Here is a 25190-nt window from a genome sequence, read left to right on the forward strand (position 1 = left end):
TTATTTGACACCATTGCGTAGCAGCAGCTCCCTGGCTAAGTCGGGCCTGCCGCTCTTCTCCAGGCAGCGGGCGAGGTGGGAGGCCGTGGTGTGGTGCTGTGCGGCGGGCGTGCCTCTCCTCCACAGGGCCAGGAGGTGGAAGGCCTGGGCCGACAGGCAGGCCCCGGCACGGAGCCTCACCAGCTGCGTGGAGCTGCGGCACAGGCGCAGGGAGAGCACCAGCAGGGCCACCTCCTCCTCCGACAGCTCCTCAGAGAGCCAGGAGAGGACGGAGTCTGACAGAGGCTCTGGAGGGAGGGAGGGAGCAGGGGCGTCAATTGGGTATGGCAGGGGTATGCAGCTGCCATGGCCTGGGTCCAGGGGGGGAGAATACAAGTTACTTTAAAATATAAATCCATGAATGTCTCTTTGTCTATCTGTGCTGGTTATTATGTTTTTTTAAATTACATTAAAATAACTACAAATGCTAAATTTAACAAGGTATTAATTATATTCTCCACACTTGTATTCTCCCCATCTTGACGGAATTGTATATGCCCAGGTTCCGCAGGTCAGCTGCACATGTGCAATTCAACATTGTTAATTGGGGCACGTTTACTATATTATGCCAAGTTTAGCTGCACTTGAACAACTGTTCCAGACTGCCATATCCAGCCCAAGAAACCATAGAAATCTTTGGGGGAAAAAATGGAACTTCTTAAAATAAATGTATCATTCCTGTTGCTAAGGTATGGCAACATGACTGGTGTCTTGCACGTGTTGCCATACCTTACCTTTTTCTGAACTGACGCCACTGGGAGGGAGAGAGAGAGGGGGTTGGGAGACAGACAGTGGAGTCAGTTCAGAATATTGGACTACTAATACTAGACTATGTATGTACCTTTTATCAGAAGTTTAAAGTATGCGGGTACGTATCACCAATCCTTTGTACTGTCGGATCTCCCGAATCTTTATATACTCAGGTTATTCTGTCCGACAGTACAAAGGCAGGGCCTTTAGCCAATGAGGGAGCAGCGAGCCCACACTGTTTCGTAGGAACGGTATTTCTAGTTATTATTATTATTTTGTGTGTCAGTATATGTTGGCACTGGAAATACTGTTCTTGAAATTGTGTCTCAATAATCCCATAAAGGGATGGGCTGTGAAAGGCAGCCAGACACAAAAATATAATCATTCATTCATTCAGACAGACAGACAGACAGACAGACAGACAGACAGACAGACAGACAGACAGACAGACAGACAGACAGACAGACAGACAGACGGAGAGACTGACTGAGACACAGAGGAAAAGGGGAGAGTTTGCTGTCAATAATGGAAATCTAAATAGGCGCTACAGAGGCACATGTTGAGGCACTGTTGCATGATGGAGGGATGAAGGGAGTTGGTGGGAAGAATGGACAGTTCTATATTGGCTAGTATAGTGTACGGAGTGTCCATGGAGAGAACGACAGAAAACAAGGGAAAGAGAGAAAGACATTTCACTGACCCGTCTCGTCATATATCTTCACTTTTGTGCTGATGGGTCGGCTGATGGTTCTCTCTTTCTGAAAGGGAACAGGATGGCCACAACATTTAATAATGTTTTCTTTCTGCATGGTTTTAACCCATTAAGAGAACCGGAAAGCATCGGTGTAATTTCTTTTTTAATCACTTTGATGTCCAAAAGCATAATATGGGGTTATATGAAAACGTTTGAGCACCACTGATATAGCAACTTTAATTTTTCAGGTATCTGGATTTAGAAGACAATTGTCAGCCTCAGGTCTTAATGGTTTCAAAGTGTCCTTGTAATATAGAGTTTCTGTTAGGTTTTTATATACAGTAGCTTGTAGTACAGTACCTTGGGTAAAGTCAGCGACAGCTTGCACATGGGCTCCCCCAGGTGGCTAATGTTGGAAGGGACTGTCCTGTCACCTTGCCATACCAGCTGGTCTCTGGAAATCTTATAGAAGCTGGCCGTGCCCTTGTAATGAGTTGAACTGTAGTTCCCGAATGGGTCCACTTCCCTCAGACGCAAGAGGAGATGATTCTTATGCTGACTGTGAAAGGTGATCCGCTCGTATGTTCCGCCATTCTGGTTGCCTTGGGTTCCTATTCAAAAGCATAAACCCGAGATGAATGTGAACAAGTCTTACCATGTAGTCAGAAGAGTGTTAAGTAGGCTGACACTCAGGACTTTACTGTGTATTAGAGAGAAGAAAAGAGAGAGAGGGGAATGGCTTGCAATACAGGCCTTAAACCTCAACCTCTACTCAAATCCCGGAAGTCACACTCATGAGGACATAATACAAACAGGTTAAGCCACCAGGGTGTCTAACTTGAAGAAAACTGTCGACTTTACAAGTGAATTGGTAGCTTTTGTATGACAGCCATATAATACCACATGAATTACTGTGATCATAGGTGTGATAGTGACACAGCTAGGTGCAATTTAAGGCTTAAATACTGTCGACATCATCAAAGGACTTATAACCACTGTATAAAGAACATCTGGGGTATTACTGCGGCAGCATGGGCGATTTCACCGTTTTAGCAGGTTTAATAGGCCTCAGTGGGAGTTTCTTCAGCACAGACCTCAAAGCTGAGCAAACAACATATCGACAGTGTAAATTAAGAGGTCCGCGCACACACACGGCGATAGCCGAAGCTCCAGAAACACTGACATTAACATTCCACACATCAAAACGGCCGGACAGACAGGCCTGAGCAAGCGGCCTCTTTTGTAAACATATAATTCATCACGTTTATTGTAAGGTCTTATGGCATCTGGAGTTGTGGCAACAAGCGGTGGCAAAGATAAGGCAGTGTTGACATGGCAGGGCTGTTAACTCGCAGTCTACTGACCCCACCTGATACCTGGAACAGCTTTATAGCGGGTCTTGGCCATGCCGTTGCCATAGTCACCTACTTAGTGTGTGTGTACGTTTGTGTGTGTGTGTGTACGTGTGTGCACGCATGCATGCATGAATGCGTGCATCTGTGTTTGTAATTGTTGTTTGCTATCACGAAATATCTGTTTCTCAACACATTCCTGGTGCCTCAAACAGAGGAGTACGCCGAAGATAAAAGAGTTCCAGTCATTGTTTTCTCTGCAGTAAATTACTGTACGTCCTGTAGGTTTCGGATTAGATTTTGGAGTTTGTGTCGACGTAAACCACACTGTAGAGAAATATTGTTTCTACTAGCTGTTCAAAACATAAAGCACAGATTCAGCGGGAAAAGATACAGGAGAGCGGGGGGATGCTATACTCATAAACTCTGGAGTATGAAGTCAAATGTTTTAGAGTGCAATTCCAATTTCCCAGCACATATTGTATTTTTTGCTCTCTTCTAGGCTTATGCAAGTTTGTGTGTTTCAGAAAGCCTGTGACATTAATTCATCACCAGACAGTAAGGAAACCTCAATCAGGGTAAGCTTTTATTCTTATGGTTGGTATTTATGGTAGAACAACAAAGAATAACTGTGACAGCATGTCAACTGCAACATGGTTTTACACATGTCAACTGTAACATGGTTTTACACATGTCAACTGTAAAATGGTTTTACACATGCTTTTTGCTCCCTACCTGTGGAGGTGATGTTGCCACTGAAACGGATGAGCAGTTGGTCTCCCTCGCACATGGGAATCTCCGGCGGGGGCCCCGGAGGGCCCACGTAGCCCTGGGCCCCGAGTTTGTCAAGTTCCCAGCTCAGGTCTCTGCTGGGCAGGGCCGTCACCAGGACAACGTGGGGCTCCTTGAGTTGATGATGGAGGATGATAGTGACGGCGTGGCGACAGATCGACTCCTCAAGCTCCTCTACCAGGGAGATGAGATGTGAAGGACGCACTGAGGAGAGGAGACGTACCACTAACAGTCTGGGGATCAGAGAGAGAAAGAGACAGACAGACAGACAGACAGACAGACAGACAGACAGACAGACAGACAGACAGACAGACAGACAGACAGACAGACAGACAGACAGACAGACAGACAGACAGACAGACAGACAGGCAGAGACAGAAAGAGAAAGAAATTGAGTTTAACTGAGAGATTAGATTGCTGCTGAGTGGAGTAAAGATTAATCCACTACAAGGGCCATTCACATGCAACAGAGAATTAATATCTATTCCACTGAATATTATTCTGTTGAGAAACGACGTTCAGATAAGAAAGGAGAAGCACTGTACTGAACATGTACAGTAGCAAACTATGACGATATGACGTGTTCATCAAAAGGATTGTTCTGTAAAATAGCGCTCAAATTAATTTATCTATCTAATTCATTTAACAAAGATAAGAAAGAAGAAAGATAAATTAAGGCCAGCAATGAATTCTTTGCACTCTGCTGTTCATATTGTGATTGCTTATCCAAATCCTTTTTGCTCAACAGGTCATTGCGGTAATGAAACCTGACTTATATTCAGTCCCCCAATGCTTTATCCATGCTACCTCAACCACATGGTATACGTATGTACAGTAAATTCCTTGTGTCTAATGTGTTACAAGCATGCAGCATTCCCTATTTCAACTTCCACTGGCACCTATATTGAATGATATCATTGTGTTCATTGATGTACCGTTGATCCCTGCAAAACTATGGTCCACAAATACTCCGCTGGTTGAACATTAAGACAATGACAACAAAAAAAAAGTTCTTAACTTTTTCTTGTAGGGCTTTCCAACTGAACCTAGATTAAACCCATGATGCATTAGGCCAGGGGTGTCCAAACTTTTTTCAAAGGGGGCCACATTAGAAAATAATAAAACACCAAAGGGCCGACTACATCTCTTGACAAAATGTACTTTCGGTCAGACCGTAACAAAGTCATATAGGCTATGCATCGCACTTACAATATTTGATTTAACCATCAGGAATAATTAATATCAATGGTCTTTTGTCAAGTGTTTTCTCTGAACAAAACTCACATTACCAAATGTAACCAGACGTGTAAGGTAAAGAATATAACAAAATAGCCTTTCTTTGACCCCTTCAGAATGAGATAAGTAACAAGGAACAAGGCATCCTGACAAATCATACTATAAAATATTATTTTTGACTGTGTGCTGATGGGCCGTTTACAGTACAATTTAGGAATGTAGCTGGGGGCCGCATAAAAGTTCTCATCGGGCCGCATTTGGCCCCCGGGCCGCACTTTGGACACCACTGCATTAGGCCTATGCATAACAACAAGCTGTTAAGCTTCTACAAACTATGCAATGGAATGCTGTTCTTTTGTCTCCCTTCATTCTTTCATGTGGGTTTCCCCAGGTGCCCAAATCCCCGGGTCAAGTCGAAAACTGTTAAAGGATAGTCTGATAGTTAAGAGTTAGGACAGTTATGATGATGATGATCTTACCACCAGGTTATATCCATGCTACTGTTTGACAGTAATATCATATCTTTCTATTCTGCTTCAACTTAAGAAGTAGTGAAAATAGCCGATCTAGATCACTAGTTTGGGTCCCGGCCAGGTAAACATCTCTTTTGGGTCTCGACCTGAAAGGTTTGGGAACCGCTGCTGTATACCTGCCTACCTGCCATAGCTCTCTGTTAGCTCAAAGGACACCAGTCCATTCTGCATGTTCCTGACCGCCACCTTCTCCACAACGTTCCACTGCTCCTCCTTCCTGCCCAGCAGCAGCAGCAGCTCATTGGAGGCCACCCTGCGGGTCTTCACAGAGGCACTCAGAGTCCTGAAAGAGGAATCAGTTCTCATTTACATTCATATCAGTCACACAGTTCATTTTCACGCCACAGCAACCTGAAACAGGAAGTGACACGGCAAACCTTGTATCCACCTCTTTCCGCTGCTTTGCACCACACTTCCGGTTAACAGCAGACATACAAGCTTGCGTCGCGTCGCAGATGCAACCGTTGTGAGCTGAGCTTGTAGATCACACTCGGCTGCGGCGCCGGAAGCTCCATGCAACTTCTGCGCAATGCACGATGGGATGTTGGAAAGTTGTGGATATCCAAACCCGTTACTTTACAGAAAAAAAAATGTGTTCCAATGGATCCGATGTAGTTATCATTTAGTCACTTTCACTTTTAAAATAATTTAAAACTACCGAAAATAGCAGATCTACAAGCTCACGAGTGAGTTGTAGATGGCCTATTTTCACTATACTTTTGCGCAGCACTCTTGTACGACAAAGTAGGTCATTCATTCGGAAAATAAAAACATAAAAAGTTAAACTAGACTGCACTCTGTCGAGGTGCAAACTTGCGTCTTGTGCTCTCGTGGCCATATATGGCCTACTTGTAATACTACTTGTACTAAGTACTACATTCGGTGCTGTTCAGTGCTGTATGTATGTGGGTGGGCAACTTGTGCCAACTTGCGCCTTGTAATTTATTACAGGTCGCACTTGTTGGTGTTGACGTCACAGAGAATGGTGCTCCCTCATTGGCTAATGGCCCTGCCATTATACTGTCGAACGGATACCGACAGCACCGAAAGTAGTACTTGCGCGCTATGCTGGCACAAGTGAATATGTAACCATGTGTTTGTTTCTTCTTATTTTACCTCAGCCTAAGCGAAGAGGGCGTGTCCCGTGGTGGCGCAGCACTGAGGGGCCGGGCATTGTACTGTACTGACTCCTCCCCTTGCCCCGCCCCTTTCTTCTTGTCAGGATTGGGCGGGCAGGGAAGGGTGAGAGAGAGGGCTCGGCGCAGGGGCTGGGAGGAGGGGTGTGTGAGGTAGAGCAGTGGGCTGGTGGAGACCACAGAATGGTGCACATCACTCCTGGACTTGATGCTGGACAAGAGGGCTGTGTCTACTGGCTGGATCTGAGGCGGGGTAGAGAATAGACCTTCTGTGTACTTTGTTGTTATGATGCAGTGGTGTTCAAAGGGGAGGCCGTGGCCATCACTTTGAAATAGTTGAAAACATACTTGTATACTTGTGCCAGTTTAATCGGTTTCAACCTGGCAAGGTTGACAGTCACAGGTTGTACTGTACTAATTATATTATTGTATAACTACCATATCTATGCATGCTATCAAATATATTTGATCAAAGATGTTATCACATAACCTGATCCAGCAGGTGTTGTTACTAGCAGAGGCAAGAAGTGCTACAGGCACAACCGTTAAGTCAAATGGAAAGAATATCCTAAAGCAAATGTTCAGCTCTCAGTTCTTATTCTCCAGCTTGTAGAGTATACATTCATTGACTGACACCAATGCATTGGATCTAATGGAGCTATTGTTTGTGTGACTTAGCATTAGCATAAATATAAAGAAAATAAAACGTTGTTTGGCGTATTAATACATAATGGATTACCAGAACCACCTATCCGACTGATACTGTATGCCCATATAGGCCTATGGCCTATATGGAGATCCAGTTGACATGCAAAACATGATAGATGCAAGTTGGAAATGCATTCCCCACCCGGTTATGCGATACCAGTTGTACCCATTGTCAGAGTACCCGTTTTTAAGATCTATCTGACTGTGTCCCTTTCATGCCAATAGGCTATATGGAGTTCCATGTTAGGCATGCCCAAATATGGAGTCCAGGCCAGTTTATAATGCCAGTACTGTGATGTATTTGGGGTTTTATAATATTTTTTGTAGGCTACCTGTCTGTGTGTCTGTCTGTGTCTTTGATTAGATTGATGTTATAAAAAGCAATAAACATAACAAACAAATTGGTTAATACATGTATTTATCTTTTAGTTTAGGACTTACACGTATTTCCATTGTGGTCCTCATTTTCTTGTGCGACACTGACACGTAACTAAGTACGAATCAGACAAACTCCAAACCTAACCCCAACCCCCACCACTAAATATTTAATCCTAACCTGAATCTTTTGTAGTTGTAAGGCTCTAAACATCTGTTTTAATCGCAAAACAACCATTCATCTTGTGTCCTCACAACGTCTATTTTAAGTAATGTCTACTATACTTGTGCATGGGGGACATTTGGCCCCTCACAAGTATAACTAGAAGCAGTGCTCTTCCACCAGGCCACACAAATCGGCCTGTTATAGCGCCACCATGAGGCTGATTTAAAAAATGTGGGGCAGAGGTTCTGAATTAGCATCCAGGGAGTGTGTGTGCTCAGTTTGGCAGCGATCGGGCCAATGGTGACTGAGATTAGCTGTTCACAAACTGCGAGGACGCACGGACGCACGGACGGACGGACGGACGGACGGAGGGGAAAACATACTCTCCCTCAGCCTTCGGCTGGTGGAGACAATAACACAGAAGAACACGTTCAAACACAGTCCTACAGGCTGTGTATGACGGTACGGTTCCGCAGGCCGTGGACGTAGTCCTGTGCCTGTTGGAGGGCGGTGCACTCCTCCCGCGGGGGTGGAGGAGGCCCCTCCACCAGCTTGACAAAGTAGTGACAGTACACCTTGTCCATGATGCCGAACATCCCTCTGCCGTGGTAGCGGATCCGCTTCAGGTACTTCCCCTTCCTGGAGAAAGACTCCTCCACGTACAGGTTGGACTTGTACTCCACGTTGTGGTTCCTGACGGCCATCTCCTGGGCCTCCAGGAGCACCTCTCGCATGATCTTGGCTCCTTTCTTGTCGTTGAACTCCAGCTGCGCGACGGCCTGGTCGACGCTCATCCCCCTGATGAGCTTGGCCAGGTACCACATCTTGTCCTGGCTGTATTTGATCTGCCGCCTACAGTGATGGACCTCCGCCGGCCTGCGAGGCTCGTCCGGCAGCTGAGGAGGAAACTTCTGGAGGTTCCTTCGGTCCCAGTTCCTCATCACGTCCAGAGGGCTGCCGGTGTGGAAAGGTGACGTTTGATGGCGGCCAGCGCTGAAGGCTGCCAACCTTGGGAACGTCTGCCCAGTAACACTCCTGAGAAACATCGCACCGCCACCTGTCACACCCGTCGCCATGTTGCATTATTTTTGTGACGTTTCACTTTTGTTCCCTTTCATGCCCATATGTGGTGATCTCTGTATGTGTCAGGTCTGTCTCCTTTATGCCCATATATGGAGTTAGGTGTCGGGCATGCCCAAATATGGAGTCTAGGCCAGTCTATGACATCACTTCTACAACGTCAAACTGGTGACATCAGGGTATTATAAGGAGATCGGTTGTCCAGATCAGACCGATATTCCTGGTGACATCATAGATTTCCATTTATGGGCATAAAAGGGACACTGGCAGACAGATGCAGAGATCTCCAGACAGATACAACAGGTACTCTGACAACGAGTACCATGGGTATTGCATAACCGGGTGGGGCATGCATTCACAACTTTCATTGTTCCTGACTCCTGAGTAGGCCGGGTCCGCGGGCATAAGCTTGACATAACCTCAAGGCATGCCCATAATTAGGGGCAAGGCATACAAATGAATGATGAGTGATGACAACAGGGATCTCCATGATGGGCATATCGGTCGGATTGGCAGTGTGACATAGCGGCCCGAACTCTAGTAGTCCAAACCTCTAGTTTGTAAAAATAGTCAAATATATTGGATCTCAAGCTAAAGCTGTGAGCATCAATTATTATATATATTTTAATATTTTTAAGCCAATTCATAATAGGGAGCCACAGCCAGGCTATTTGGGGGTCCTTGACCTGGAGAAGTATTGGCCTAATGGATCATTTGGAATGGATTACTTGTGATACACTTTTATTTCCCCTGACATGTCTGACCCCATGTCATTGTGTAACAGAAATAGTCTATTGGGGGAAAGGAGGGGAATGTAGGGGGATTCAGTCAGGAGTTTTCCCTTTTAGTTTTAGTTTTCTTTTTTTCCCCTCTTCTTTCCTTCTAGTACACTTTTAATTTTCCTTATGTGGCGGAGAGAGTCGCAGCCCCAGCCTGAAGCCTCAAAAGTCTAGTATCTGCTCTCGTTCCATAGGGATATCCCTTTGGAGTAATGGTTAAGATATTGGACTTTCATGTGGGAGACTCGGGTTCGAAGCCAGGTGGGGAGGTTCGGATCACCTCCGTTACACTCATATGATTTGTTTTACACATTTTATTTCTTAAAAAATATTCCATTAATCCATCATCCTATGCATAATATCAGTATAAATATTAACAGTCAGGATTTTGCAATGTATTGTTCATGAATGACTGAGCTTGCTTCCTCTATTACTATCCATGAATACAATCAACTGCTCACTTTTCTTCATCTTAATAAAACATCTGTGACAACTTGAGTATGCAAAGTGGAAGCATATTATAATTTCTATGTTTCTGTCTGTCTCTTTATATCGCTACAGATTTGCACGCTACCGCTTAGCAGCACCGGGGATGTATTTCAATTCAAATTCATTCATTCCAAAATCATTCCAAAAATAAAAAAAGGGGAGGGGGGCAGATGAGTGTCCTTCCTACCATTGCCTGGGCCACCACAGGGGCAGTGAAGGATCCTGGGAGGTAGTCCAGACAGATGCGGGGGTCCATGGGTAGTTTGAGAGACAGACCCTTCCTGGGGATGGTGTAGTTCTCCCTTCTCAGGCACGACACCACGGCAAACACACCCAGGGAGTACACTCTCACCTCCGCAAACGAGCCCTGACAAAACACACACACACACACACACACACACACACACACACACACACACACACACACACACACACACACACACACACACACACACACACACACACTTTGTGGAACCTTAACCCGGTCTGACCTTTAAAATCTAAAAAATAAATTCATCATTTAACAATGTGACCCTCTCGGTTTTAGAAAACAAGCCAGAGTATGAAGAATTCACCCTTTGTCAAGTCCCGCCCCTTGGCCCGCCTCTCTTCACACCCATTGGTTGCTGTGTCTTGGTGGGACATTCGGTGGGACACTCCATCCACTACCATTTTAATTCAGTTGCTTCGTATTGTTATTCTGTGTATTCAATTCTCATTTCAAACTTGGTTTCAGTAAAATTGAGCTGCTCAGTGGCAGTATAGTGACTCAGCATGTTTTTAAATGTTTTTATTTCTCCAAAAATTATGTTTTAGCAAATTCAACATAAAAAAGGCAGAACCCGGGCGGGACAAGGCAGATAGAGCCTCCTGGTTGGTCAGTCAGGGACCAACCAGAAGGCTAACAAAGGGTGAATTAACACAGCATTGTATTTTATTGCATATTTTACAGTATCTTTGGGGAGCCTTTCAACAATGCAGTGCACAACAACATCCTCTGTGTTAATTCAACTTTAGTGTGAAAATGTGTAGATCTGCTATTTTCTGTGTGCGACACTTCATTAAAGGGGAATTTCACCCCTGGAAGAATTTGCAGTCACTCAATGGTAGTAGTATGTGTAGTAGATAACAGTAGGAAGATTTGAAATCTGCACCCTATGGCCAGAAAAATAATGACGTCATGTAGTCAGGAAATGCAATGAGGAAGTGCTAAGATGATGCAAAATGCATCATTAGAGCATGCTGAAATACTAAAATATCTAAAAACACAGATTGAACACAAAATATCACTCAGGATTGTGCTGATTGTGTCCCAAACAACAATAAAATAAGATCTGGTTGTCCCAGAGGTGAAATGGCCCTTTAAATAAGAGTAAGAGTAAATACAGTATGCACGAAAACAGACCACGAGGGTACATTTCACTGTGTTGTTTTTGACATAATATTCATGAATCCACATCAGATACCCCTTCAGGGTTCCCACACATTTTTACCAATTAATTTCCAAAACTTTTCCAGAATATTGAACCCAATTTCCAGGACTATATAACAATAATTCAGCTCAATAACGAGTCGCTTACTCCGATGCGCAATGTCCAAAGACAGGCAGTGTATGCCAGTGGTTCTCAATCTTTACAGACCGTGACCCCCGACATGAACTGGGACCCTGACGAGTACTAACAGTTGAGGAATTTTGTATAACACGGTTTTGGCGTTGTGAGCATGTAGATCGGCTATTTTCACAATTTCTGCCTCTAATATTTGACAATTTGGCCAATGTTTAATTTGTCATTTCAGAGGTATTAACAAAATCAATAACCAAAGACAATGCATAGCTATTTTTTCCAGGACTTTCCAGGACCCTTGATCAATTCCAAAACTTTTCCGGCACTGGAAACATATTTTTCTAATTTCAAAATATTTCCAGGAATTTCATGACCGTGGGAACCCTGCCCCTTGTATCGTCTGTAACTGTGACAGAGCACTCTACCCTCTGGCCTCCGTAGGTGCCCTCGGTTGACGTGGGAGTGATGTAGTTTGCTCTCCTCTCAGCGTCGACCACCTTGACGACGACGTCCCTGTAGTTGCCCCGGTAGCGTGCCTGGAACGGCACGATGACGGTGACTGGGGAACGGAAACGGGTTCCGTCTGGAGCCTTGACCATGAGCACCCTGCTGACCAGCTCCTCGGAGCCCGTGGCCACCATCACGGAGCTCAGGGCGTCCACCACGTCACATGTCAGGGTGTTGACCACGCCCCCGGGAGCTGTGACGTAGCACGCGTCTGGTAAGTCTGATTGGCCGTCCTCCAGTCGCCCCGAGAGCCTATAGCAGACATGATCATTACAGAGTACAGTTGTGTATATTATCACTCACAATCCCACAAATAATGTTTTTCATATTATGCTATTAACCCATTTAGGCCTAGATAGGGCCCAAGTTTGACCCCCTACCTCCCTTTATATACCACCTGATGCTAGCTTTAATAAAGTTTGGTGTGGTACTGTATACTAAACCCTTTATTCAGCCATGTAAAGAATGGTTGTCATCTTATTGTATCATTTACCATAACATTTGATTGCTGTATACCAGCTTCTCTCATTTGGCATAGCTGGCTTTCACACATTTATTTCTGAACAAACAAAAGATTTACACATTGATCTGGAAAACTTCCCCAAGGAAATGCATTACTTTGTTCTCCAAAATCATGTCATTTTGTTCTTACGCCCTCGCCACACTTCTTTCCACAAGAAGTGAGCAGCACACATCAAAAGGAGTAACAGAACAAGCCACATGTTTTCAGGTTGCCAAAACCAAAGACGTTCCCTGTGGATAAAATTGTTTTATCCATGTAGTTTTGCTTTATAGTCCGGGAAAAATGGGGGTGAACGTGGATTCGCCTGTAAAAGTTTTTTTCTCAACTGATTCTTGTAGCTTGGGGTCACCTCTTAAGGATTCAAGAGGATGACCAGTGATATCCATTGAGCATTTTTTATTATTAACCCCTTAATGCCTGAAACATGGGCTCCCATTGACTTTCTATACAGGAGGAAAATACCCAGAAAAAGATTATTTTTCTGGGTATTTAAGGAGGATCTGAGGGGTCTAACTAGGGGTTTGTCATGATGCTGAATCCATTGCAGGCATTTGTTTTGCACAAAAAACATTCCGTGGGCTAGAAATAGCCTCAGAAAACAATACACGTATGGGTGAGTATTCATGTTAGTCGGAGGCCTTAGGGTTTTTTTTCTCGTGCTAATCAGTCTAAAAGTGCAACATTTTGCACAGATGTAGCTCAGGGCATGCTCTAATGATTTAGCTAGGTCGGCGACCTTCGGGGTCACCACAACACCCACAAAACTCTGAAAAGTGATGACTCATCACTTTTCATCACTAAAGTCGATGGGAGCCCAATAGTGGAGTTCTTTGTACATGCAATTTTTAGTTTTCATTGTCAATTCGTGTTAAAGTTTATTTTTCACTTCCAATTTGTAGATTATGGTCTATAGAACAATTTTGGTTCGAGTGTCAAGACAGTAGATTGAAGAAAAATATATTTTTTGCCCTATTTCCAAAATGAACAAAATCGGAATTGTGTTTTTTGAACAGTGTCTTAGTTTTCCCACAACTGCTGAGTAATATATATATTCTATTGCTATATCAAGTCAATACTGTGTGGGGAATCAATTGGAGTCAAATATTTGTTTTGAATATTATGATATTTCACACAATGAGACAATAACATGGTTATTACACTCATACAAAACAATATGGTTACATTTTTTCCTGTACCACAATATAGTGCCATTGACTTTAACAACTACTAGAACAATATTCTAACAAAGACAAAATAAATCTAACACCTATATACAGTCAAAGTTTCAACTTTTCCTTCATGTAACTGCACCGAGTGCAGGTTGGCATAAAAGCACTTTTACAAGACAGTGCACTTCACATTTTAATATATCCTTGGCAAGAGGCAGAGTGGTCCAAATGGGACCACTAATCCCATAATCTGTGGGACTGTGGACGGGCATCATGGACCTGAATGAACCAGTAAGACTCCCTAATCGGGAGATAAGCGACCGTCATGTCGCATACACAAACTTTAGAAGGCAAAGGTATCCAATCAGGAGGGAATATGGGAAATGGGACTGATCCATGTTGATGACATGACTATAGAGATACTGTGTACCGCTTTGTGTGATTTTAGGGCAGAATCTGTTGGAGCAGTGTCCAAAAATGTGTTTTGCAAGAATCGGCCTCATGGTGGCACTAGAAGAGGGCCATGTGAGAAATGAGGGGTGGAGGTAGTGGTTTTGCAGCCAAGGAGTGTGTGTGCAATGTTTGGCATGGATCGGGGCAACGGTGGCGGAGATATGAGTAGGGCAAAAGTGTGACGTGTGAGTGACAGAGATTGAAAGAGTACTACCAGTAAGACTCCCTACGCTTATCTCCACAATCTGTCGGTAGATAATGCCGGTCTTATAAGAGAACCACAGTAGCCCAGATCTTGGCCTTGAGAAGACTGATCGAGGAGGTGAAGAAGAACAACCTGACGGCTGTATTGTGCTTTATTGACTTCAAAAAGGCTTTTGACTCAATACACAGAGGCACCATGATGAAGATCCTGAAGGCCTACGGTGTCCCTCCCAACCTACTCCGGGCAATAGAGACCATGTATGCAGGAACACGGGCCAAGGTGGTGACCCCAGATGGCAACAGGGAGGAGTTTGACATCCTGGCTGGGGTACTGCAAGGAGACACCCTAGCCCCCTTCCTCTTTGTCATAGTCCTGGATTATGCGGTCAGGAAGGCCATCAGTGGACAAGAGCAGGATCTTGGCCTCAAGACGGCACCCTGCAGTAGTCTTGACAGACCTAGACTACACGGATGACAACAGCCTACTCTCCAACCAATGCCAAGAAAACTGAGGTGATCACCTATAAGATCCTCTCAGAACATCCACCTCTCACAACAACAGGAGGCACTGCTCTGAAGGGAGTCAAGGACTTCAAGTACCAGGGCTCATGGGTCAACTCTACAGAGCAAGATCTTTAAGTGAGGAAGGCACTTGCATGGAGGGCCCTTAATGGCATGGCTAGTGTATGGAACTCCAACCTCCCCCGACAAACCAAACTCAGCTTCTTCTATGTGATGGTAGAGTCTGTTCTCCTATATGGCAGTGAATGCTGGACCTTGCTCTGCAGAAGTCTCTAGACGGGTGCTACACCAGAATGTTACGTGTAGTGATCAACATCAGCAAGAGTTCACATGTCAGCAACAAGTATCTGTATGCTGGAATATTAAGGGTGAGCGATAAAATAGCAGCCAGGAGAATGAGACTTGCAGGACACTGCCAAAGACAACAAGAGCTGCCAGCCAGTAAACTGGTGCTGTGGGAACCAACACATGGGCACCGGTCACGAGGACGTCCCACACTAACATATGTGGATGTACTCAAGAAAGACACAGGAGCGCAAAGCACCAGCGAGCTGGCCGGATGTATGGAAAACCAGGATGACTGGAAGTGACGTTGGAAGGCTCGTCTGAGGACGACCTAGAGAGAGATGGCCGCATTCAGAGCTTGGATATGATGAAAATTACATAGAAGCACTACAACAACATCTGTGTCTCCAGTATGCACCATCCCAAGTGATGATGTTTGGAGGGCATAGAGAAGATGTAGGCCTACTAGGACACAAGTGTCAGCTTCCTCATGGTTGCATTGATCCATTGGTGGACTGTTTCCAACATGGTGGACTTGATCAACTGCCGTAATGTAGACATCCTTGTCATCTGGAAACTGAATCTGTTAACTTACTTGAAAGGAATGAGTACAGCTACTTCTTACTTAACAGCTCCTTCCTGTTGTCAATGTTTGCCAGAAACTTTTGCCAATTTCAGTACTCCACCATCAATAACAAAAGTCATACACAATTGGCACAACTAACTCCTCCTGAACAGAAACCTCCTCAACAGAAATCACATCCAGGCTCTGAATGTGGCCGCGGAAATCTGGATCTCCTTCAAAGCTGGAAAGATTACTAGAATGATCTCCTTGAATACCATCACCACAAACCTGGGCATGACAACATGCAAGGGCATGGCTCTATCCATGCATTCACTGGCTCAGACAGCACATCGTCATTCAAATCCATGGCAGGGTAAGCGATCCTGCTACAAGGTGATGCGCAAAGTGCCATCCCTCATGGAAGAATTTGTAACCCTCGCTGACACTCCAACACAAGCATCTCCAAGGCTGAAAAAAGTGGGCAATGATGTTGATCATGTTCGAATGACACAATTCTCTCATAAAACTAGGGACGTGCAAAGGATTCCCCCCAACTGATGCTTTGGATCAACATCTGAACAGAAGCATCTTCCAAGCAAGCGCCTGGGCGACAGCACATAACTATGTATCTGCATGAATATGTATTGTAGTACTATGTCATTCATTCATTCAGGTCCATGATGACCGTCCACAGTCCCACGGATTATGGGATTAGTGGTCCCATTTGGACCACTATTAAAGTGTGGAGTGCACTTGTAAACATGCTTGTATGCCAACCTGCACTCGGTGCAGTTGCATGAAAGAAATGTTGAAATGCACACGTCTGTGCAAATGTACTTGTGAGAACTTGCTAGACCAGAGCAGACTATATATTAGATTAGAATGTTTATTCTTTGTTAAAATATTGTTCTAGTAGTTGTTAAAGCCAATGGTACTATATTGTGTTACAGTTAAAACAAATGTAACTGTATTGTTGATGTTGAGTGTAATAACCATGTTATTGTCTAATTTGTGTGAAATAGCAGAATATTCAAAACAAATATTTGACTCCAGTTGATTCCTCACACAGTATTGACTTGATATAGCAATAGAAAAATATATTGCACAAGCAATTGTGGGAAAATTAAGACATGTAAAAAAATCTTAATTCCGATTTTGGTTATTTGTGTTAATAGGGTAAAAAATATATTTTTCTTCAATCTGCTGTCTTGACACTCGAACCAAAATTGTTTTATAGACCATAATCTACAAATTGGAAGTGAAAAATAAACTTTAACATAAATTTGAAATGACTGAGTGTCCAGGCACCCCACTACAACTTGATTTGGCCGTTGTGGCGACCCCGAATGTCGCAGACTCGGGCGCCCTAGCTAAATCATTAGAGCAAGCCCTGAGCTACATCTGTGCAAAATTTTGCACTTTTAGACTGATTAGCACGAGAAAAAAAAACCTAAGGCCTCCGACTAACATGAATACTCACCCATACGTGTATTGTTTTCTGAGGCTATTTCTAGCCCACGGAATGTTTTTTGTGCAAAACAAATGCCTGCAATGGATTCAGCATCATGACAAACCCCTAGTTAGACCCCTCAGATCCTCCTTAAATACCCAGAAAAATAATCTTTTTCTGGGTATTTTCCTCCTGTATAGAAAGTCAATGGGAGCCCATGTTTCAGGCATTAAGGGGTTAATAATAAAAAATGCTCAATGGATATCACTGGTCATCCTCTTGAATCCTTAAGAGGTGACCCCAAGCTACAAGAATCAATTGAGAAAAAAACTTTTACAGGCGAATCCACGTTCAGCCAAAAATCACCCTTTTTTTCCCGGACTATTAGTCAACAGCCTGGAATAAAACCAAATAAATACCATCCATATTGAATTTATGATCTATCAGACATGGTCTCATCTTCTGCGATCTCGGCTAGTTGGAGGTGTAAGGAGTTCTGAAAGAATTTTGTCACGGCAATGCATTAATTTTTTTCTCAGCAATCGTATAATGTTGCAACTTCACCAAACTTCAAAGTAGTATGCTGGCCACTTTAACCACTTAAAGGTGTATTCAGTGATAATGAAAGTGGCCGGGGCTCATCTTGTCCTTTACTGGCCTTACAGCGTGGAAATGTTTAGTTTTTTATAGATCTTTTACACCATTATAATGTTCTCGTTTTGATTATTAGACCCAATCAGTGAATATCGGTAGGCCTACGTCTCCAGCTTCAGGATAATATATGATACTGATTTACTACGAGACTGTGGCATTTTATGAGTTCAGTAGTTTACAATCTAGGCATTTAGCAGACTTAATTCAGAGCAACTGTGGCTCTCAAAACTTTTATCTTGACCATCATAACTAAACATCATAACATAACTACGGCCATACTCTACCCTGATTGGTCGAGGACTGGCTGGCCACCTCTGAAAACCGAATCTAGCTATGCTCGCAACACGGGCCATGGTGGAAGTCCTTATATGGTCAGCACACATTCTAGTGAGGGGAATGAATGGAAAATGTACCAATTATATTTTTATCTGGTGTAAACCAGATCTTTAAAGAGATGATTTTCTGGCGAGACATTCAGGCGACCTATTTGCCGATTGGCTGTCCATGTCACATGGTAACCGAGCTAGTTTCATGATTGGGAGCGGCCCTCCAGACCTGTACTGCTGTAATGAAATATTTTGTCCAGCAGGGAGCACCATTCCTTCACACTGAGGCGGTGCCTGGCTTAGACAGAGAGAATCATACACCTTCATTGAAACAGCAGCAGAACAACGTGAAGCCATGTGATTGTGTTTATAGCCTACAGTAAGTTAGAATATTATGAAATATACATGAGAAAGAACACCAACACTAACTTCAACACACCAATACACCAGATTTTAAATTGACTGTGTGTCGATTCTTGTTATTTGAATGAAATACAATCACTGAATATACCTTTAAACCCTATAGTTAGTTGATCAGATTCCCAAGGGCTCTATACTGGGCCGCCTCCTGTTTTTTGCTTATACTAAATATATTCACAGAAAATAGCTGATCTACAAGCTCACAATGCGTCGCAACCTGCCATGCCGAATGCTCAGAAAAGGGACACTAAAGTTCATTAAGGGAACAGGGAAAATAAGGGGAAAGAATCAAATCATAGAGAAAATGCAGACACCGTGTCTGTATTTTCTCTACAGTAGACATGCTTTTGGCCTGGCCAGCTTGCTGATCACAGAAGAACTAATTTGCTTAAAAACTGATTTACTTGAACAGAGACTGATTTCCGTTACTCACCCCACGGTGACCCATCTACATCCCTCATCTTCATCTATGGTACCCTTCACTCTGACCTCGTTGGTCTCCTGTGAGAAGACGGCAATGGTTTCTGGGGAAATCGGCTGCTGTTGAATATCACTGACTGCTCTGACCTCCGTTGCATCGCTGCATCCGGATCGGCCCGAGCTAGAATTGGACATTTTCTCCTCATCGAGTGACCTTTGAGAGAGCAGTGGTTGCTTTGTTTGGCTTTCGATGTCTTTGTCTCCATCTCCACTGTCCTGCTGCTCACGACCCGAGACGGACCCAAGGAGGTCAGAGGGAGAGTCGGTGCACTGCTCTGGTAGTATCGTTGGGTCAGGGCTTGAGGATTCAGGGCCACTGGTTCCCTGAGAGGTTGTGAGGACTTCCTCCTCTGTGTGTGTCCTGTCTACTTGTACTTGTGCGGCCGAGGCCTCCTCTGTGTGTGACGTCAACATCGCCGCGTCCAGTTTGGTTCTGATGTGGTTCAGTCTGTCCACGATGCTCTCGATGTCCCCCAGTACCCCCAGGAGAGTACTGGTGAAGTGGTCCGAGCAACACGCGCTTTCAGTTTCTAAATGATGTGACAGACAGACAGAAAAAAAAAGATGAACTAATACTAATACATTTTCTTCCATGGACATAATTCATATTAAATCATCTCTAAACAGCACTTTCATGTAAGAGTAAGCAATAGGACACTTCACTGATTCAGCAGTTTAATTTCCTTTGGTAAAGGAAAAAAACTAAACTTCCCGAAGACCATGTTGAATTTGAATGGTGTGGCTTCACTGTGTAATTGAAAAAGCTTTAGACAATTTAGACAAGACGTTTTTTGGGTGCCATGTATAATTGTCTTAAAATGGGTTCTTCAATCTTAGCCTACTGTGTATGTTGGCATGCACTGTAGATCTTGAACAAAATCACCAATAATGTGCTAATGTGTGCTTTTGTAACGCCTGGGATTCGAACCTGCGGTTCTTCCGCTGGAAAACCAACATCGTACCCGCTAGCCTAACGGAGAATTCACCCTCGACCAGGGGAGATATTAGACTTTTTTCAGATAGGTTTCATCAGGCAGAGGCTCGGAGCCACTACTGCTACACTGTGTATGCTAATTTGTCTTGTGGTTTGCTGTATGCCAGCCCTGAGCTGGATGTGTGGTTATACTGTAGCTGTATGCAGCATGAATTGAGTTGTGTGATTCGCAGAATCACAAAATACATGCATGAATTGAGCTGTGTGGTGTTGTATGCATGTTGCAGTGTGATCTGGGCCATCATTAGTCTACCTTTTTGGGGACACCGGTACAGAGATATAGAATTAGAGAAAGACAGACAAACTTTGTTCTACAGGCCCCTTGCCGTAAAAGAAAAAGTCTTGTCTAGCGTGACCTCCTTGTCCAGATTTTAGATATTGATAATAGGCTATAGGCTATACTTATATAACACTTTTAAATCAGGTCTCTCAGTTCAGTCAGGACCATGGCTGTATGCAAACAAGAACAAGACATACTTCTTAAAATACCTGTCACATGTTGATCCAGCTGGTGGTGGCCCTCTGGTGGATAAAGCATGAATGTGCAGGCTGATCCTCCAGCAGCTTGCCTCCAGGCTGTCACTCTGTCTGAGTGAGCAACACACAGCTCCCTCAGCAGTCTCAGCACGTGCTGCTCACACTCGCTCCTCTTAAACCCTTCTTCAGTGCTCCTCATTGCTTCTTCCGCTGTCCTTTCACCTGCTGTCTCGTTCGCCGGTGGCCATAATGCTCTTTCTGTGTCCCCCGCTGTGATGATGGGCCCTCTGTCGCAGGCTTCTCCTCCTCTCTGTCTTGTTGTGTCTGCAGTGCTGCTGTGATGCTCTCTGGAGCGTCTCATAGCTTCCAGCGCCTGGAGGCTTTCAACCAGTTGGCCGAGGAGACGCTGCTCTCCATCTCTGCGATGCTGAGACCCATCGCCCTCCATCCTCTTAATCAGATAATAAAGCTTCTAATGAGCGTTCAGCAGAAAATAAATACAAATGCACTTACACATCAGAGTGGGCCATTAGTCTCATGCAGTCGTATTCAATCTAAATCTAAAACCTTAAAAACAAAAACAGAAAATAAATCGCTGTTTAATGACGTTGCATATATTGCAAAAGGGATTCCACTAAGTAAGCCATTCGTGTTCAACATCAGGGAATCACTGACTGTACAGTACAATCTAATCAACACTTGCACTTGACTAAAAAAATACAAATGTAAATCTGTGGTCCCCCTATATGTCTCTCTTCCCGGTTAAAGTGATATTAGAAGCTGCAGTCTCTCCGAGCTTTGCACACTGACTGTATGTCCTTGCCATTGACTGCAACCGCTGAGCTATCTTATTTTACAGGAGCCACTGCTGTATTTATAACTCTGCCAGCAGTAAAAAGCATGTTGCCAAGGAGAGCCCTGGGGGCGTGGCAGGGGGAGACAAAAGAGTGGCCAGTCTGAAGGATTCAAAGGAAGAAAAACTGCTGTCCTCCAGACATCTCATCCCATACTGTCAGGGGCGTCACAAGGGGTAGGAAAGTGGGACTGAGTTACTAGGGCCCAAGGTGGTGGAGGGGCCTTAATTATTTTATACTTTAGCTATTGAAAAATAGCAGATATACAAGCTCACAGCACGGCACCGAGTGCCGCGCTGCGAGCTTGTAGATCTGCTATTTTTGAAAAGTCGTGAAAATGTGTGCAAATCTTTGAATATATGTATTTTTAAGCGAACATTTGTAACTCAAATTTTGCATCTGGGGGGTCCTTGGAACTCAATATTTTGAGATGAGGTTCCGTGGCCAAATACATACCATTTTGGGGGTCCTTCACATGAAAAGGTTTGAGCTCCACTGACATAGAAACATAGGTTTTTCAAAAAAAACTCTCTGAATATTTGAGATATTCAAAGATTTTCATGATTTTTCAAAAAATAGCAGATCTACAAGCTCGCAGCGCGGCACTCGGTGCCGCGCTGTGAGCTTGTATATCTGCTATTTTTCAATAGTTAAAGCACAGGGGCCCGCAGTGAATCCTTGTACCCAGGGCCCAGAATTTGGTGCGACACCCCTGCATACTGTCACTCTCTTTAGCACCTTTTACAAGCACACAGTGAAACAAAACAGCTCTTAAACCTCAGGCCCTCCTGGGAATCAGGCAAAAATAGAACTGTAGCCTACGTACGTCACTGATCAATCATACGTCACAGAACAATTAACTGAACAGTAAAAAAACGGCATCCTGTCAATAATTACGGCAAACCTATTATGCAAAAAGAAATAGATGTTGTGCATCATCAAACAGAAGTGTGATATTCAATGTGAATGAATTTAGATCAGGGGTCTTCAACGTTTTCAGGCCAAGGGTCCCTGCTTCATCTCTTTCTCTCAACTAAGGGGTCCTTGGCCTGAAAACCACAACCTTTTCATAGATTCCATATAGTTTAATTGTTTGACAGCACAATCATCAGTGTATTTTGGTTTCATGTCAATTTGTGTTTTCAGATATTTAACCACTTGAACTGTCAATATAAAGTTGACCTTTCACTATGTACTTAGTCTGCTCTTTTTCCCGCCAACACCAAACCTCTTTGCCAAAAATAGCCGATCTACAAGCTCACAACGGCGTCGTGAGTTTGTAGATCTGCTATTTGCTATTTGGCTAAAGTTCTCAGAATAAGGACACTAGTGTTCACGTGGTTAATATAAAAAAAGAACAAAAGTTTCTATATCACTCAAAGATTTGGAGGACCCCCTGTAGTAACTCTGAGGACCCCCTAGCCTAGGGGTCCTGGACCCATTGAAGACCCCTGATTTAGATTGTTTGGAAAGTTTAATGATGCATTCACGCTACGGAAGACTTGTGGGCCAAAACGTCCGTCGGCGTCGTATGATCTGCTGCTGGGATTGAACCTGTAATATAGAATAAATACTAAATGGAACAGAGTGAGTAGCCTACTGGTATTCCTTTCTAAGAGACTATTCCTGCGAGAACCGTGCACCCTACACACGCACTGTGAACTGCTCATAAATGTAAATATATAGCCTATGCATAGTTCTGTGTATAATTGTCATTTAACGTCACTATGAATTGAATACAAAAGGACCCCTAAACCAGCCATTGTGTTTTCTTGAGTTTTAACCCATTCAGGCCGGGAACACATTTTAGTATAGTACAGTAGGCCTACATGTACAGTATGTAGCAACATATTTGTTTTTGTACCTTTTGAATAATATTTAACGTTTTTTTCAGAAAACTTCTAATAAAGTGTTCAAGTATTCAATCATTGAATCAATTATTCAATCAATCAATCGTCTGATGAGGGGTTGCTTCTTTCTTTTTCAAGTTAATATTGAATTATAGACATAGTTTGCATTACAAATGTTACCGAATGCTTCCTACTTTAAAGGAAAAAAAAGTTGTTTTTATTAAACTGACAAAATAAGTAATCTGTTAATAATGTTGCTGTTTTCGCAAATCAAATATGACCCCCCCATGTCAGAGCAGTGTTCTGAGCTTGTAAAGCTGCTATTTATTGTTGTGCACCACCCACCCACAAATAGAAATGCTCATTTGCCTACTGTAAATATAATATAATTTCACTTTGTTGTTCTTGTTCTGGCTGAAGTTCCAGGTAAAAACAAAATGCATTTCTTTCAAACTAAATGAACTGAAGCATGAGAGTAGACAGAGGCAATGATCTGTTTTGTTGTGGCACATTATGGAAGAATAAAATATCAAAGTAAGAATGGGAGCCACTTTATAATCCCCTTTTCAATAATATGTATTAGCATTTCTTACATGCCTTTTACTATGTTTTGTAGGAGAATTGCTACATAGGCCTACAAAGGACATAGCAATGTTATAGCCTAAGTAAACAAAAATACTTTTTCAAGTGGGTTGCCATTTCCAGACAATCACTCAGTAGAGAGCAATGCTTGACAATATAGAGCAATTTAACACTTATTTAAAAAAAAATAACAACAACTCTGACCATCCATACCTTGACCACTAATGACCAGCCCTCTTCAAAGAAGTTTGAACTGCAGAAGGCTCGATATGAATATCAGAATGAGTACACTAGCACCATCATGTGGCGGATTCTTTACACTGCACTCACTGGCGCTCTCACGCTTTTTTAATGCAAGGGGGTTTTGATTGATTGAAGACTTTATTAGAAGTTTGCATAGGAAAAGGTACCGTTTCATGACGGTACAGTTCACTGGTACAAGGTCTACTAAAAGGAGATCCATGAAAAGACTAAGCTTATTTCCACAGGAAACCATTTAAGTAGGCCTATCTCATATAACATTGAATGACAGACGATTAGAACACGGTACTATGCAGGATATGTAAAGAAAAGAAAAATGAGAGAACAAAAAAAAAAGAGTCTAAACAAACAGTAAGGGGGGAGGGTAGGGTTGGGCTATAGGTTGGTGTTTTTTTACCAGTTGCGAACGGCTGCTGCCTAAGTGTTTTTTCAGGTAGTATAGGACCTGGCTAAGATATCTATGCACTTAATTTAGGAGAGAATATCTCAACTGTTCTTGGCTAATATGACCCCAAGGAACAACTTAAGAACTGTGAAAAATTCTCTATCCGGGACAAACCCCGACAATGATCACGCCTTTTAAAAATGACCACAACTTCCAACATGGCTCTCTCTTCTAAACCGTTTTGAGCTACACATTTTCTGAGGTGCTCAAAATGTTCAGAATAGTAATACCAATATTTAGGGGGACATCTAAGTCTGTAACATTTCAAATTTCTATATTTTATGACAAAACAGATAAGAAACACTAAAAACAGTCTACTTATTATTGTGCAGGGCCTTAGGAAAATTCATCAGTGCAAACGCACCAAATGTATCCCAGATGTAATACAGGGCATGCTCTAATGATTTAGGAAGGGTGCCCAGTGACTCTTCAGTGTTGTCATAACGGACAAATCCGACATGGCCACTATGATCTA

The 25190-nt window shown here is 43.4% G+C and overlaps 2 protein-coding genes across 2 annotated transcripts; both read right to left on the reverse strand.

The window, feature by feature from the left end:
- On the reverse strand, positions 1-21171 carry dthd1 (death domain containing 1; the record flags this gene model as incomplete). Its single annotated transcript, XM_080741529.1, has 10 exons — positions 1-287; positions 1490-1547; positions 1844-2094; positions 3571-3860; positions 5521-5679; positions 6513-6775; positions 10317-10496; positions 12120-12453; positions 19206-19782; positions 20736-21171. 10 exons carry the CDS (start codon positions 21169-21171, stop codon positions 1-3), a joined length of 2835 nt encoding a protein of 944 aa, XP_080597655.1.
- Positions 8225-8857, reverse strand: LOC308298616 (large ribosomal subunit protein uL22m-like; the record flags this gene model as incomplete). The annotated part of the gene is made up of 1 exon (XM_080742259.1): positions 8225-8857. One exon carries the CDS (start codon positions 8855-8857, stop codon positions 8225-8227), a length of 633 nt encoding a protein of 210 aa, XP_080598385.1.
- Positions 21172-25190: the final 4019 nt, after the last annotated feature.

The sequence above is a fragment of the Nannobrachium achirus genome (genome assembly GCF_963921795.1).
Source record: "Nannobrachium achirus genome assembly, chromosome: 14".
NCBI classification, from domain to species: domain Eukaryota; kingdom Metazoa; phylum Chordata; class Actinopteri; order Myctophiformes; family Myctophidae; genus Nannobrachium; species Nannobrachium achirus.